The sequence below is a fragment of the Bubalus kerabau genome, chromosome 6 (genome assembly GCF_029407905.1).
Source record: "Bubalus kerabau isolate K-KA32 ecotype Philippines breed swamp buffalo chromosome 6, PCC_UOA_SB_1v2, whole genome shotgun sequence".
Lineage (NCBI taxonomy): Eukaryota > Metazoa > Chordata > Mammalia > Artiodactyla > Bovidae > Bubalus > Bubalus kerabau.
In genome coordinates this window covers 33,154,178-33,171,426 of record NC_073629.1, presented here as the reverse complement: position 1 = coordinate 33,171,426, position 17,249 = coordinate 33,154,178, and the positions used below count along the sequence as shown (strand labels likewise).

Here is a 17,249-nt window from a genome sequence, read left to right as displayed (position 1 = left end):
GTAGCAAGTCACCACAAAAACCTTCCTCCCCTACCTACCCCACCCCTCCAGGAATCCAAGCCCGGGAGTGACAAAGGGAAGGTATACTCAACCACAGTTTTTTGTGGGACTGGGGCAAAGGTTCTCGATAACCGCTTAAAACAAATAAAACCAAGGAATTATTTACATCCACCGATGCCTTCTTCCGGAGGCGCAAAGAACTGGGACGAAGAACTCGATTAACCCGTGCCTGGGGCAGAGAAAAGACGTGGGAGGCGGAGGCTTGGCAGGGCTTGGAGCAAGCTAGGCGTGGAAGGGTGCGGGGGAGGGGGAAAGACCAAGAACTCACACTGAAAGGTGAGGCGCGGAGACCTGAACCCAGCCTGCACCCACTCAAGACCCCTCCTCCCCAATCGGATCCCCAGCAGTCCGTCCGCGCTCCGGCTGCCACCTGGTCCCTCTCCCACAAGTCGCACAGCGTGGTCCCTGGAAGCTGGACGCCTCGCACGCCCGCCACAGGGTTGTGGGGCTCCTGGCAGCATCCCCGTCTCTGACCTGCCCGATCCCATTCTCTAATACACCCCTCCTTAGTTGGGGCTGGAGCCGGCCCTTATTCCCTATTTGGCCTACCTCGCTCAGACGACCCTGCCAGTACGGACCGCCGGGTCCGGAGGCGGCCGGCTGAACGGAGATGGGGCAGGGCCCCGAAGCGCGCTCCCGAGCAGCCAAGCCGGTCCCGGGGCGCGCTCACCGCTCAGAGGTGCGCGCTCGCGCCGCCGCCTGCTCCGACACTGTATCCCTTTACGGCAATCGCGAAAGTGTCGTGAACGTGCTGCCGCGGATCAGAGTCACCCAGTCGGCTGGAGTCGCAGGTCTTAATTCTAGCGGTGTGCTTTTGCGGGCCGTGGTAAGGATGCGAGGCTCGGTCCTGGGGAAACGGCCAGAATATAAAGAATGTGTCGGGGGCCACGATTCTCAAAAGGGGCGGAGAGAGGGCTGCAAGTTCTGGGGTGGGGCATTGGAATATATCTCTGTATGGACTCGAGCGAGGCGAACGCAGTTTCTTCCTTGCGCAGGGTAGCCTCGCGCGCGGGCTTGTGGGGAGGGCGAGGGGCTACTGCTCCTCTGACCCCGGATGAAGAGATTGAGGTGGCGCATTGCCAGCGCGAGAGCTCGGGGGCTACTGTGCTGGGTGTAAGGCTGGAGAAAACCTCGGCGGCCCGGGCTGGGCGGGCCGAGGGCTAGGGGCGCTGCCTGCGCGGAACCGACCTTGCCTATCAGGTCCACACCCTCCTGCTCAGGTGTTGCTAAGTCCACAAACCGTGTTGAATCCTGTGCCGAATTTGCCTTCCGTTTGGAATACGGTGCTGGTGATTCGTGGCTGGGGCCACACTTCTTGGTCAGCAACTTTTCTAGAAATCTCAGAGTATACTGACGATCTCTAAGGTTGCCAACTAGGGTTTATTTCAGAAGTATTCTTGGAAGGACGGAAGGGTTTGCTAGTCTTTGCCGGTGTCCCTATAACACTAGATGAATGGGATCTTTAAATGTTGCTGTGTTTAACTTGTTTTTACTCCAGTTCGGTGATTGGCGTTTTTGTGTTATTTATGACATTTTGCATCATTGGTATTAATATATATATGTGATTTTGCTTTAAGTCTCTTAGTTCATTGATGAGTCCGTGTTAACGGTAATAGGCAAGTTCGTAATTATCTTTAAACAAACGTTAGTGTCGTGTGTGTGAACAAGGAATGAAGATTCTGTTTCTACTCTCGTGCTACTGGGCATGTGTTCAGTGGAGGTATTGAATTGAGAGCATTTAGACCATAAGAACTCAAGAACCATTGGGTTTCATGTAAAATTCCAGATATTGAAGTTCTAAAGGCATTTTGCTACATATTCATTTTGTGCTGAGCAAAAACTGTTTGGAAGCCCCTTGTGCAACTTGTCTTTACAACCCTTGCATTTGGAAAAAAGCCAGATAAAGCTTCCTCTTGTATTAACCTGTTCTGACAGAGGTACCTTCATTTGTTGTCCAGCTATTAGATTATTACTGAATATTTACAATTATGGTTTCATAAATGCGTTCTTCTTCCTTTCTCATACCCAATCTCTTAAAATTTACATTATAAACACTATTATATGTTTGATATTTAAATATAAACTTGTTTTACAACCCCCGTTAGATATTACTGGATAGTCAGTGTGTTTTCTAGGCAGAGTAGACTTGTTTAGGCTAAAAGTACCGGTGACATTCTTTTTGAGGGTCATGCTATGCTGTCTCTTTTAAGGGAATAGGAAAATAATCCACCAAATGTTAAGCTTTGGCTTTTTTTGCTTGTTTGTTTGTTTCTGGAAGAAGTTGTTTCCTTTTCTTTTAAGGAATGCAAGATTTCACTTCAGCAAAGCAGTAGATCTGAATTGTGTTACACAGTACTGTTTTAGCTTCCAAGTCTTCTGAAAAGGCTTTTGTTTTTGGTAACTTGTTCTGTGTATCACTTGTTAAATAATGCTGAATGTAATCCTGTGATCCGTTTTTTTAAGCTTGTTTTTTTATAGTTTGCTCTGCCTCCCAAATATTGTTCACCATTAGTATTTTCCTTTAGTCGTACCATAGAAGTGGAAAGAGCTGTGTAGTCACCAATTCCTGTGAAAGGGTTGTAAGCATACTGCTGAATCAGTGCAGCTCAAAACTTGGCACCCTTAGACATAGGGGGGATGGGAATTCTGGAATTTCACACTACAGGTTGGATATTGTGTGAGCTTACCTTATTCTCTGCTGAGCGGTTGGAGATTCCTTTTTTAGTGTGACACTTGTCAGATTTTCACCGGTGCTGAACACTGGAATATTGTAGGCAGCATGTTATTATCTTTAGCGGCTGTAAGCACAGATGTTTTGCATCACAGACTTAAGGTCTACAAATTGTATATAATTTTAGTAAAGATACTCATTAAATGTCTATGATTTAATTTTTGTACCTTCATTGGACTTTTTACATAAATACATGTATGTGCAAAGAAGAATTTTGTTAGACCATATGTGCACCCTTCCCTGAACTCCCACAGCAGTTTGTTCACAGTATGTTATAGCTTAGCTGTTTACAAGGCTCCCCACCACCACTTTGAGCTTGAGGGCATGGATGGCATATTTCAATCTTTCTGTTTCCTCAAAGATCTCAAACAATCCAGTGCTATTAAATAACTAGATGAATCACATTTGTTCATTGTCCCACAAATAAGTACTGATCACCCACCTAGTGTTAGGTATGGTATAAGATTTTGGGAAAAGAATGTTAAGACATGCATGGCTCCTGCACTCCTGTGTCTTACATATCAGTGTGGGGAAAAGACCCCAAAAAAACAACAATTAACAAAAAAAACTTCAAAATGTGGTAAGTGCTATGAAAGAAGTATCACGTTCAAGCCAAATTATAGCAGAGGAGGGAAATATGCTGGTTACAAGTGGAGAGGTTACATGGGACAGTGATCAGTATTATTGTAATCTGAACACCAGGTAATGAGGATTTTAAAACATTTAAAATGTTCACTTTTATTGTTATAATTTGTTAAAACACTTTCTAAGTTAATAAATTGGCTGTGCTGCAAAATTATAGATTTCTTTATAGGTTAATTGATGGCTTTCTATAAGATCAGAATAAAATATTAACTCCTTGCCACAGTCTATAAACCTATGCATTGTTGGGCTTTTCATACTCTCCTTAATCTCACTCTTTCGTATGGTTTATTACTGTCCAGCTATAGTGATCCCACAGATATGAATAAGAAAAATAAGCTGGATTTTGCCTCATGGTCTGTTTTCCTTTCTTGGACTGTTCTTCCTCTTGCGCTTGGAATGGCTGTCTCCTTTTCCTCTGAATTTAGTATGTGAAGTGAAAGTGAAGTTGCTCAGTCGTGTCCTACTCTTTGCAACTCCATGGGCTGTAGCCTACCAGGCTCCTCGGTCCATGGGATTTTCCAGGCAAGAGTACTGGAGTGGGCTGCCATTTCCTTCTCCAGAGGATCTTCCCAGCACAGGGGTCGAACCTGGGCCTCCTGCATTGCAGACAGACACTTTACTATCTGAGCCACCAGGTATAAATGCTTCTTTTTCATGGTCTTCAACCACCTTGTCTACAATGTTTGTCTTCAACTATTTTCTGACTCTACATCTTGTTTTCTTCATACTGCCCATCACAGTGTGTAAGTGTGTAATGTCATTTGCTTATTTACCTTCTTTTACTTATTTTCCATTGGATTTGGGAACTGGGATCATGTCTATCTTGTTTACTGCACCCAGATATTGGCTGAATGCATTTGAAACTTGGAATCCATTTTCTCATAAAAACTTATCACTGATGGCTGGGTTTCTAAGCTACCCAGCACTAGTTTTAATTTCTTACATTAATTTTTTAGTTCCTTGTAGTGTGGGTAGAAAATGATGTTTTCTCCTCAACCTTTAAAGGTCATAGGCTTGACTCTAGATAAAAATTTCAGGTAGCCAAAATAATTTTTGTAATGTTTGTACCTTCTTTCCATACTCCTATCTCAGATCCTTTCCCCTTTCTCTCCATGGAGTCTCCTCTTCTATTGTAGCAACCTTCACTGTCTTGCTCCCTTGATATGCTTGCTTTTCACTTGCTGAAATTCAGAAACTCCTCTGTTTTTCCAGAGATGGTTTTCCTGGCAGTTGCCTCCTGGTCTCAGGTGTGATGGGAGGAAGGAAGAGTAGAGATGGATCTGTGGCAGTGTCAGCAACCTCTGACAAAGGGCAACATGTATCTGAATTTTTATTTGCAATCTTGTTGCTAGTAAGCTTCACAGAGATAGTGTTGCCAAATTGAAATATCCTTTTTACATGTATGTATTATATAATAACTAGGTCTAGGAAGGTTGGTCAAGATGTAGATTTTTCTTAAACAGAAATAGAAGGACAAAAATCTAGGTCAGAAGGGGAAAACACTTAAAAGGAAAAGTATCCAGTTTATTATATAGTCCTGCCAAATGCTCAAACTTAAAACCATTAGGATCAGAAACTTGTAGCTGTTTAGTGCCAAAAGCAGGCCAGCATCCTCAATATGTCACTTTTTTTTTTTAAACTATGGGAGAATGGGTCACTACAATAATAAAATATAAATTGAGTTGACCAAACTTTTTATTCCCATTTAAGTGGAAATCTGTAAGAGCTGATTGATTATAGCTCGCCAAATATGAAAATACATCATTCAGTTTGACTTCTGAAAATTTGGCCGCTTGATAGTATGGTATTTTGGTGGTCATCGGTCTGTTATTTCATCATCTAAAATGATTTTGTAACCAGATGTTTGACATTACATAGATATTACTTTAAAACAGTTTAAATCAGTTTCTTTATGATACAATTGAGTGTGTGAAAGAATTCTTAGAAATGGTAGAAAATTAACTTTGGTTTGTCTTGGCTTGAAATTATTTTATTATTTTTATTTCAGAGCACTTGAGTTAGTTAAACTGGGCTTCTTTCGTGATTTCTGAAAATGTAAGTCAGTTAATAACTACGGTAACTGTTCTCTAAACCAATTATTGAGATACAGGATTAACTGAGGTTTGGGATGCCACTTTAGATCATTAGTGACATTGGAATTTATTTATGGGAATAGAGAGAAGTTGTGGGCATATTTTGATACTAAGTTCATTGCTGAGTTGTCCTAGACCCTGTATCACATTCTATATTCCCATAGTGCAGCATTTCTGGGAATTTCGTACTGTGTTCTGGATAGCTTTCTGCCAGATCAAAGTACACCTGTGTTGATCAAATGCCACTACCCTTTTAGTTCTGTTAAGATTTTTTTTTCTTTTTTAATCCTTTAATGGTTTCTCTTCCTGCTTACTAACCATGAGTTTCCTTTTCTCTTCATACTTAATCCTTTTAAGAAATTTTCTGCTTTCCAATCTTCAACTAGACATTAGCTTCCTAGTTAAAAAATTGAAATTTTGATTTCTCACCCAAACTCCAGTCATTTGATTTTTGTCTAAAACATCTCTACATAAAAGTTGCATGTATGTCTTTCCTACTTTCATTCCGAGATCCCCTCTCATCTCATACCTCCCAAAAGTCAAAATAACTGATTTTCCTTCTAAACTCTTCTAAATATTTCCTCTTGATTCCTCCTCCTAAGTAGAAATTACTTACAGATTTGACTGTCTTCATATTTCCATTTTTACCACCCTACTGTAGGCCCTCACCACTTCAAACCTTTGGTGTCACCATACTAATTTTTATATGTAATCAGCTTGTCATTGTTTTCTTAACATTGGTTATTAACTTACGTAATTATGTTATTTCTGATCCTTTCTAAGTCAGGTACAAGTACTTCATGGGTTTAAATTTAAGGTTTATAAAAAACCTTATGAGGGACAGGGAGGCCTGGCCCACTGCAATGCATGGGGTCGCGCTGAGTCGGACATGATTGTGTGACTGAACAACAACAACATAAACAGTCATCACTTAATGCACTTATAATTGTTTTTTACTACGTCAGTTTATCAGTTCACTCTGCTAACACATAAATACTGTCCTCTTAAAGTTAATTTTTTTCATTGTTGTTTATTCCCTCATGGAATATTATCTATATCCCTTTCCACTAAAAAGGTCTGTCTTTTAATTTAAACAGAAACCCAGTTTATATGAACCTCATTTAACAGCTGTGTGAATTTGGACAAGTTAATTAGCCTCTCTGTGCCTTAGTTTAACTTTCTGTAAAAACTGGAGTAATTAATAGTATTGCCTGGAAAATCCCATGGACCAAGGAACCTGGTAGGCTGAAGTCCATAGGGTTGCAAAGAGTCAGACACGACTGAGTGACTTCACTTTCACTTTTCACTTTCATGCATTAGAGAAGGAAATGGCAACCCACTCCAGTGTTCTTGCCTGGAGAATCCCAGGGACGGCAGAGCCTGGTGGGCTGTCGTCTATAGGGTCGCACAGAGTCGGACACAACTGAAGTGACTTAGCAGCAGCAGCGGCAGCAAGTGCTCAATAAGTATTAGCTATTCACATTAAATAAAAATCTAGTTTAAGACCCATTCTATTTAAGTCATTTCTCCAATATTAAGACTGGTTTACTAGTTGTCTTTGAGTGTGTCTTGGACCTCAGTTTCTGCATATGTGAAATGATCAGGTCATTATTAGGTTTTTTCCAATTTATACTATGATAGCAGTGTGAAATTGAAAAAAAAATCATGAGCTTTGAAGTCTGGTAAGCTATAAGGTAACAGGAAGCATATTATTATTAAAATTCTTAATATTTTTCACATAAAGATGAGGTTATATGACTTCTTTTAGCTTTACACCAGTAAGAATTAGAACTAAAAGCAGATCCCTGTTTTTCTGATCCCTGTTTAATGTGTATTATTTTTTTGCCAGTTTGATTTTTTTTTAATTTACTGACATTGGTATAAATAGTGGCTGACAAATATATCTTTTTTTTCCTACCCCCAGGGAAAGACCATCCACCAAAAGCTATAAAACAAGATAAAGTATTCTCCTCAAATAAAAGAAAGCCAAGATCCATGAGTGGGCATCGGTCGACAAGGAAACGATGTGGAGATTCTCACCCGGAGTCCCCTTTGGGCTTCGGGCATATGAGTACTCCCGGGTGTGTATTAAATAAGTTGTTCCAGTTACCTACACCACCACTGTCAAGACACCAACTTAAGCGGCTAGAAGAACACAGGTATCAGAGTGCCGGACGGTCCTTGCTTGAGCCTTTGATGCAGGGGTATTGGGAATGGCTCGTTGGAAGAGTTCCCTCCTGGATCGCTCCAAATCTCATCACGATCATTGGATTGTCAATAAACATCTGTACAACTGTTTTATTAGTCTTCTACTGCCCTACAGCTACAGAGCAGGTAAGAGGAATTTCTTTTATAACAGATATAAACATTTATTGCATGCCAGAAACACTATAATTGGGATTTTTAGGTCATTTTAGCTAAAGGTAAGATAATGTGACAGCTATTTGTCAGCTGTTTTAAAGTATCCTGTCATATATACTATTAATAACTCTCATAACTACAACCTACTTTACATACACTATGTTTATGAGAAACCAGAAGCAAAGTGTGGACTCTGATGCCAGTAGATAAATTAATGTTAGTTGAGATTAACGTGAAGTATTCCTTTAAAATCAGTAAATCTCAATGCTTTACAAAAAGAATTTTATCCGCCTTTATTATGGCTAATAAAGTCTTAGCAAGGTTTAAAATGATCAGAGAGGAAAGTCTCTGGTAGGAAGATGGCACAGCTATAAATTAGTCATATTGAAAGTGTTCTCTTGATTTCCAGTGAGAGTTGTTGAATATCCCTTTTCTCTTCCTGTAAACATATCTGATAACCCTAGGTGTATCTCTGTCATTCTGTTATTTTAACACAGCAAAAAAAAATAGAAGAAAGAAACGGGGTAATGTATTTCCTGCTCTGTATCTTGCTGCGGCTGCTTTAAAAAAAGGAAACATGGTACTGCTGGGCATTCTCAAATACAAATGTCTTTGCTGCTCTTTCACCTTTACCTTCCCTCTACTCACTGCTTAAAACCAAAACTGAAACTCAGTGGGTAAATTGAAGTTATTTGGTTTCAAAATGTCCTTATCAAAAAGTTAACCAAGGTAGTTAGGTAGATGAAAGAGAATCAAAACATTTACTGTGCCAGAATGATCAGTACAGATAAGCCAAGAAGATAGAAGGTGATCCTCAAGTAAAGCTGTTGAAAGTGACTGTGTAAATCATAATGGCTACAATGCTCCTTGTCTTGTTTTAAATTTGAAGTAATTTTTTTCAATGTAGTCTTTTTCAGCTGATTTTTTTTTTTTAGGTAAAATTATCACCATTTAATCCTTTATCCCTTTCTGTTTTCATTAATTCATTTGTTTCCACATATAGCTCTTAATGTAAACAGTTATTGAGGGTCACAGTTACATATAAAACATATTTTTGTTTTTTGTCTTTTTCCAGATACTTATTTTCCCCTCGCCCTTGATTACCTTTTCTCTTTTACTATACAGATACAATTCATACAGATTATATGGATATATTTCTGGTTTCTCCTCATTTTCTTAACTCTCTTGCTTTACATCAATCTGGAAATAAAAAATAAACACCAATACAATTGTTTAAATATGTCTTGGGATTCTTTATCATATTTCCTTGGAGCTGTTTTTCCTGTAGATCACTTGAGGCTCTGACATCTGCTTCCAGAGGAATCTGGTCCAGATCTCACACATCCTTAGAGATACAACAGGGAAGTGGGTTGGTTCCAGTTGAAACCTTCTAAGTCCTAAACTAGTTCCAGGAGAAAGATCAGGGAATGAGAGCAAGTTCAAGATTAGCTTGGCCACTAATAGTCATTTTTTGAACACCTAGACTGTACCAGGCACCATGTTCCCTGTAATACTTTTCCTCAGCCTCTTTTCTTAAGTAATTTGGAATTATTAGAGTAACCCTGGCATTAGTTAAATCTTTGGGAAACTTCCAGAATAGGAACTATGCTAATTTCAGAATGCTACTTTGAGAAATCAAGGTAGATTATGACTATAATAGTTTCCTGACTTACACATTCAGTGTATCAGACTCTCAACCCAGCTGAGACCGTACTTGCTCCTGAATGAGAAGGCTTTCTTCTTAAAACACCTCTGCAAGTTGTGAAATAATGGAAACAAAGAAGAAATAGATAAATATTAAACTGTTCTATGTATTCACAAGAAAAAAGAAAAGTCCAAAGATAAGAAGGCTTTGCTTCTCTCTCTTATATATGTAATTACCATCTTGGTGTTTTCTAAGTGGTGGTTATTTAGTCACTAAGTTGAATCCAGTTCTGTTCCAGGGTAACAGATTTCCCCATTAAAATCCTAAACCGCCCCCTCCCCCAAGAAGTTCCTTGTTTTTCTAGTCCCCTAAAGCAGTAGTGTTCAATAGAATTTTCTGTGATGATGATAGTGTTCTGTGTCTGTGTGATCTGATATGGAGGCCATAGATACTTATGGCTATTGAATATTTGAAATGTACCTAGCAGCTGAGGAACTGAATCTTTGGTTTATTTTAATGACTTTAAACTAAAATAGTCACAGATGGCTGGCTCATGGCCATTAACAGTGCAGCTCTAGAGAATTACTGGATTCCTCTAGAAGTAAAAAGCAGTAAACCCAAGTTTAGAAGGGAGAGTTCTTAGTCACATAAGAGTAATCACTTAGTGGACTTCTCTGGTGGCTCAGTGGAAAGAAACCACCTGCCCATGCAGGGGACATGGATTTGATCCCTGGTCCTGGAAGATTCCACATGCCTTGGAGCAACTAAGCCCGTGCGCCACAACTGCTGAGGCCACTCTCTAGAGCCCACGGGCTGCACCCACTGAGCCTACATGCTGCAGCTACTGATGCGTGCACACTCTGGAGCCACAGCTCCTCAGTGCACATGCTACAGCTACCGAAGCCTGTGCGCCTAGTGCCTGTGCTCTGAAATAGAGGACACTGCAGTGAGAAGCCCATGCAGCACAACTAGAGAGTAGCCCCTACTCTCCACAACTAGAGAAAGCCTGTGCACAGCAATGAAGACCCAGCACAACGAAAAATAATAATGAAAATTTTAAAAAACAAATACATTAAAAAAAAAAAAGATTAACCACTTAGTCCAGTGCTGCCATGTAAACTTGGTTACAAAATCAGTTATTCTTTTCCAGGTTTGTAACTTGAGCTTGGGGGAGGTATATATATGATGATCTTTTTAGCAGCCTCAGTGTTTTAAAATATGAGACTCCAAAAAAAAAAAAAAAAACATTTAAGAGAAGATCTTTACCTTTAATAACTGAGTCTAAATAGGTCTCTGGGCTTCTCAGGTAGCTCAGTGGTAAAGAATCTGCCTGTCAATGCAGGAGATGTCGGTTTGATCCCTGTGTTAGGAAGATCCCCTGAAGAAGGAATTGGCAACCCACTCCAGTATTCTTACCTGAAAATTCCCATGGACAGAGGAGCCTGGCAAGCTATAGTCCATTGGGTTGCAAGAGTTGGACATGACTGAGCACCCACACACAAATAGATCTCTCTCAGGGAGATACCTCTTTGTAGTGCAGAATATACTGAATATTTTTTGCAGCTGAGTAGTATACTTTGCAGCTCTGAGCATTTAGTACAGTTAACTTGAAAACCAATATCTGAGAAAATATCTTGTGGTTATAAAATTGTTTTCATGGCCCTAGGCAATGAAAAATAGGAAAAAATGATGCAAAAACTCTCACTTTCTTACAGAGAACATGCGAAATAGAAGCTCTCTTTTTTAATGCATCACATTTAAATTCAGTTTTAGTGGTTTAGTTTCTGTCTGACAAAAGAGAAATTGTTTCTTGAAAATGTGACCATAATAAGTATTTGAAAAGTAATATAAGCACTCTGTCTAGTAAATAGATCATTATTTCCATAGTGTTGCTTCATGAAACAGTGAAAAAAATAAGTCACATGCTCAAATACATTTGGGAAATGGCAGCATGTTGTATCCTCCTTGAACATGCACAATATGTATTAGCAACCTTAAGGGCTGGAAGCAGTCCTACAGTGGAAAAATCGGTTTAACATTGTTTAATCCAGTGTTTTCCAACTGAGTTTAACATGGAAATTTTCTTTTTGAACATCTTCAAAAATACAACTTAGGAAAAACCTTATTAGCTATTCATTAATTGATTCTTAGAGTCTAAATGTTAGGAGGAATCTTACACAAGTCACCTAATCTAATCTCACATGGCATTTCTGTATTACCCCTGTGAAGTAGTTACCCAGCATCTGCTTGAGTATCCCTGCAAAACAGGGAATTTAATTCTCTCATAATTCTGATTGTTTTGAGAAGTTTTTCATTATGTAGCACCCGGATCTTCTTTCCCATAGCTTCCAACTTCTCTGGAGAATGAAGATAACATATCTGCAAGTAAAAATATACTCGCCAAACATAATATTAATATGTCTTGTTACTGTTTTTTAAATTTTATTTCACAGGCACCCCTGTGGGCGTATATTGCTTGTGCATGCGGCCTTTTCATTTACCAGTCTTTGGATGCTATTGATGGAAAACAGGCAAGAAGAACTAATAGTAGTTCTCCTTTGGGAGAACTTTTTGATCATGGGTGTGATTCACTATCGACAGGTATTATTGATTTTTTAATGTGAATGATTAACAGTGTTAAAAGGAATATGAAAACAATGATAAGATAAATAACAGGCTTGTGATATTATAGTAGTTATCAGAAGAAGTGATTTTATATTAAGTTTTAATATTGTCAAAAAATATAAAGCTGGTTAATACTTGTTCATTTGATAATATCAGGAAATTTAGAAATTAATTTCTACCTGTTATTTTTAACCCTAAATATTATTGTTTTGGCACCTGTTGTTTTTAAATTCTTAGGGCATAATTGTATGAAAAAAATCTCATAAATTATAGGTGAGAGTTCAGTAATGGGACACTAAGAAATTCATAGTCTTTGTATTTTTGTTTTTGCCTTTTTGAAGTTTTTATTAAGATATAATTCACTTACTATAAAATTCATCCTTTTAAAGTGTACAATTTAGTGACTTTTAGGGTAGTCACAAAATTATGCAACCGTTACCATTATCTAATTCCAAAGTGAAAAGTGAAAATCGCTCAATCCTGTCTGACTCTTTGCGACCCCATGGACTATACAGTCCATGGAATTCTCCAGGTCAGAATACTGGAGTGGGTAGCTGTTCCTTCTCAAGCGGATCTTCCCAACCCAGGGGTCAAACCCAGGTCTCCCAGGCAGATTCTTTACCAGCTGAGCCACCAGAGGAGCCCAAGAATACTAGAGCGGGTAGCCTGTCCCTTCTCTAGGTGATCTTCCTGACCCAGGAATTAAACTGGGGTCTCCTTCATTTCAGGTGGATTCTTTACCAGCTGAGCTACCAGAGAAGCCCTCTAATTCCAAAACATTTTGTCAGATGTCAATTTTTTCCTTTCCACTCCAAAAAGGAATCATTTGCTAGTAGTCACTCTGCATTCCCTACTTCCCCCAGGTCCTGGTAACCACTAACTTACTATCTTTATGAATTTGCCTGTTTTAGACATCTCATATGAACACTTAGTAAATTCAGCCATTATTTCAACTCTAAAGATATTTATGAATTCTGAGTCTACTCCAGGTTATATTAGCTATTAATTTTGTACTGGTAGATAAATGTTGATCAGTTTTATAAGATAGTCTTTAATTTAAATGGATATTATACAGAAATTTGGAATTTCATTGTAGACTTAGACTGTAACTGTGATAGTGGGCTTCAATGAAAAGACTAAAAAAAAGTACACTAAGGTAATTATTACACAAATTAGTACACAAATGTAATAATGGAAAAAAATTGGAAGTATTTTAACAATGACCAAAATGTGACACAGAGATACTAAGTGAGCTAAAACTGTTGAAAAGAAAGTGGCACTGATAGACATGCAATGCAAGGCTGCCACAAACCTTTAATTGAAAAAAAAAATGCAATATCTGGAAGCACAGTATCTGTAAAGTGTAATAAAACGAGATATGCATATATTCCCAAAAAATGCTAAAGTATTTTAGTTGCTTTCAAGAAGTTTGTTTTCACCTAGTGGTATAGTGAAATAACAGATTGAAGTTACAGGGTAAATGTTAATATAAAAGACTATAGCCTGCTTTCCTGTTTCGTAGATGACTAAAAAAAGATTAAACATTCATAGCATGTTTTCTTTTTGCTTCTTCTAAAATCATTACGGAGATCAGTCCTGGGTGTTCTTTGGAAGGACTGATGCCAAAGCTGAAACTCCAGTACTTTGGCCATCTCATGCGAAGAGTTGACTCATTGGAAAAGAATCTGATGCTGGGAGGGATTGCGGGCAGGAGGAGAAGGGGACGACAGAGGATGAGATGGCTGGATGGCATCACCGACTCAATGGACATGAGTGAACTCCGGGAGTTGGTGATGGACAGGGAGGCCTGGTGTGCTACAATTCATGGGGTCGCAAAGAGTCGGACACAACTGAGCAACTGAGCTGAACTGAACTGAAAATCATTACCAGCTTAGTTAATGTTTGTTAATCAGATTGTTTAGTTTTCATTGTAATCTTTCTTTTTCAGTTTTTGTGGTTCTTGGAACTTGCATTGCAGTGCAACTGGGGACAAACCCTGATTGGATGTTTTTTTGCTGTTTTGCTGGGACATTCATGTTCTATTGTGCACACTGGCAAACATATGTTTCTGGAACATTACGATTTGGAATGTAAGTAACACTTAATGGTGTGTGCTTTTTCTCTCTCAGATATGAAGAATGTTGCTTATAGATGTTTAAGTATTAGAAATTGATCAAATCACTAGTAAATAAAAGAAATTTTCATTATTTTATCATGTGTCCTTCTGTCACACTGTTTAAAAGGAAATATTAGAAACTCCCAGCCAATATTTTTAAAGTAAAATAATAGCCCCTTCACTCATATCCAACTGTATTTCCCTCAAATTCATTTTTCTTTTTCCGCACTGTTATTCATCTTAATACTGTGTTTTATTTTGACCTATGAAGTTGTATTTGCAGGAAAGAAAAGATAGTTTATGAAAGCTAAGAGCAACTCTTTAAATATCATAGCTTAATTAGATTTTACTCTCTTCACATTGTTTTTATTTATGAGTCTGTAAATATCTAAGCTCTTGATATTTTAGTGGACATGAGCACACCATATAGATTATTACTGCCAACAAAATGCTTAAGAATTTAAAAAATGAAATAGGAACTTTCTTTAAACTCAAAATGAATAGTTCCTACTTGATGATTAGTGCTTTTCTGTAAATATTGTGTGTGTGTGTAAATATTAATGAGTAAGCCAGTCTTGGAAAGGTTAAGGATGGAATTCACCAACTCGTGTTTAAGTATTATAGATCTGATTTACACTACTGTAGTTAGTCTTTTATTTTTTTCCTGGTGTAGGTTAAATGAAAAAGAACGTGAGAAAAGACTCTGAAAACTTCATGGAATATCATAATAAAAATCTCTGATGTGAAGTGATAGGAGACCATCTTAACCAAGTCTTTCATTAAGACAAATCATTAATGAATTTTAAAATTTTAGGTCACTGATAAACTTAGTTTTCTAGTCCTTGAAAAAGCCAGAATGCATAGAAATTTAGCTGTCCCCTACAAGTTCTCTTCAGGTGATTTTTGCTAACCTTATTTAAATAGGATTTAAGATGTTCTTATGACAGTAAATGAATAATTAATAATAATTTGAATGTTAACTAAAAGACATGTCTTGGAATGACTTAAAAATAGAGGGATTTAGAGAATGTGTGTAAAGCACAGCTTAAGTGACAATAGTGGCCATGAGTTTCTAATTGAAAACTGTATTCTGTGCATTCATCAACAGTTCATAAAATGATCTACGCTCAGAAAATATAGAAGATATTAGATACTTTTAAAAAAAAAAGCAGTAATCAAAAATATTGTGTACAGATTTTTTTCAATATTTTCATAGTTTCATTGTAATCTCAGTAATGTTTTCATAGTCTTTATCTGCATTAGGTAAAAACCACAAAATATAAAGGACTAAAAAGATCACTTGATTTGCCCTAATTCAGTTTTAATTGTTAGTGATGTTATTGTTTTCAAAAATAGCAGAATTTGTAGTACTTGGGTTTCACATAGTTTATGTTTCATTGGTTATTATGTTAGGGTTAACTTTCAAACCCTTATTTTGAAAGCTTATTTATCATTTAGTCCTAATTTATTTCCTTTCCTTTCAAGTAAAGCAGCACCAGTCTTACGGTGTGGGAAGTGAAGAAAGGAAAGAAAATGAACCATGGAGCAGGGGAAGGGTTAAATAGACAGTATTTTTAGGAGTGGTTTGCTGTGACTGCTTTCTTTTTGCCAGTCTTGAAATTGCCTATGTGGTATATTCCTTTGATGAAATATATACTTGGAGAATTGCAGGCAGTTCTATATTGTTAAATCATAAGATGCCTGTAGGGGTATGGTAGGAGATAAGGCTGGAGAAGAACCGGAAAATCATGGGCCTTCTGTATTCTGCCAAGAAATGAGGGCTTTTCATCCTCAATCAGTGGAGAACCTTTGCAGGAAATGAGAAAAGATCAGTCTGGCAACAGTTTGGAGGGTGAATTGGAGAGGGCTATGACAGAAGTTAGATCCTTTAGGAGGCATTAACGTAATTAAATATGAGGAATGATGAAATCTGAACTGGCACAGTCACAGTGCTATTGTAGAGAAAGGGGCAACTTCTCTGACCATCCAGTGGTTGGTACTTTGCCTTCCAATGCAGGGAGTGTGGGTTCAGTCCTGGTTAGGGAGCTAACATACAACATGCCTTGTGTCCAAAGAACCAAAACATGAAACAGAAGCGGTATCATAACAAATCCAATAAAGACTTTAAAAATGGTCCACATCAAAAAATCTTAAAAAAAAAAAAAAAAGACAAGAAAGGGATATGTTGGAGAGAAACTTAACAGGTACAAACTATAGGCCATAGTCTGTATATGAATATGGAGAATGAATGAGAGAGCAGAGGTTGGAATGAGTCCCATTTCCCCTTCTAGATGGGAAAAGGAACCTATTTGGAGGAATAGTTTTCTCTAGAACATGTATGTGAGGGAGAGGAACCTATTTGAAGAAATAGTTTTCTCTAGAACATGTATGTGAGGGATTTTAGACATCCAAACAGAATAAGAATAGCAGAAAATGTAGAGAGCAAGCCTAGAAGAAGCCTGTGAAAATTATTGAACAGCCAGAGTAGGAGGAGGCATACCAGAATGAAAAGCCAGAAGAGGGATGAATTTCAAAAGAGAACAATGCTAAATGCTGCCAAGACTCAAAATGAGGCCATACTGTAGGGAATAGAAATGAATGGAATTATGAGCTGTATCTTTGCTCTGATCACTGAAATCTGATTTGCTAAAAGCTGCCTTGCACAGAGTATCAATACCTTTCACATCTAGACAGACCTCTGTCCTGACGGTGCTTCTGGACTAAGCAAGTAGAGATCTGATGGAGATAAGTACTACTAATTGGGACCCTTCTTGACCCAGTTTATACCTTTGGAACTTTTCCTAGCCCTGGATATGAAAAACTGAGGGAGGGATATGGCCTTAGATGTTAGAACTTCATAGAAGCATAGGTTAGGAGGAAAAGAAAAATTATGAATTGAAGCTCATGGGTAAACATTTGTAAAATAGTCTTTAATTGTTCATGCATTATATTAAATGAAAGAGTTCATATTTC

At 38.2% G+C, this 17,249-nt stretch overlaps 2 protein-coding genes across 8 annotated transcripts in view; one reads left to right on the top strand and one right to left on the bottom strand.

Moving 5' to 3' along the window:
- The window catches only part of DRAM2 (DNA damage regulated autophagy modulator 2), a 30,903-nt gene extending 30,123 nt beyond the window's left edge, over nucleotides 1-780 (bottom strand). For 2 of the 5 annotated variants that reach the window (XM_055584770.1, XM_055584771.1), the window contains exons 1-2: nucleotides 610-779; nucleotides 167-229 (exon numbers count right to left, since the gene is read on the bottom strand). The gene's annotated coding sequence lies outside the window, so the exon portion shown is untranslated. Of the gene's footprint in view, nucleotides 1-166; nucleotides 230-609 lie in introns of all 5 variants that reach the window. The other 3 variants (XM_055584772.1, XM_055584776.1, XM_055584769.1) reach the window with 3 other exon arrangements.
- CEPT1 (choline/ethanolamine phosphotransferase 1) overlaps nucleotides 751-17,249 on the top strand; it is a 35,745-nt gene continuing 19,246 nt past the window's right edge. The window contains exons 1-4 of one of the 3 annotated variants that reach the window (XM_055584767.1): nucleotides 751-886; nucleotides 7,454-7,863; nucleotides 11,989-12,136; nucleotides 14,109-14,250. In XM_055584767.1, the coding sequence (XP_055440742.1) occupies nucleotides 7,525-7,863; nucleotides 11,989-12,136; nucleotides 14,109-14,250 (629 nt within the window). In that variant the 5' untranslated portion in view covers nucleotides 751-886; nucleotides 7,454-7,524. Of the gene's footprint in view, nucleotides 887-1,358; nucleotides 1,379-7,453; nucleotides 7,864-11,988; nucleotides 12,137-14,108; nucleotides 14,251-17,249 lie in introns of those variants that run through there. The other 2 variants (XM_055584766.1, XM_055584768.1) reach the window with 2 other exon arrangements.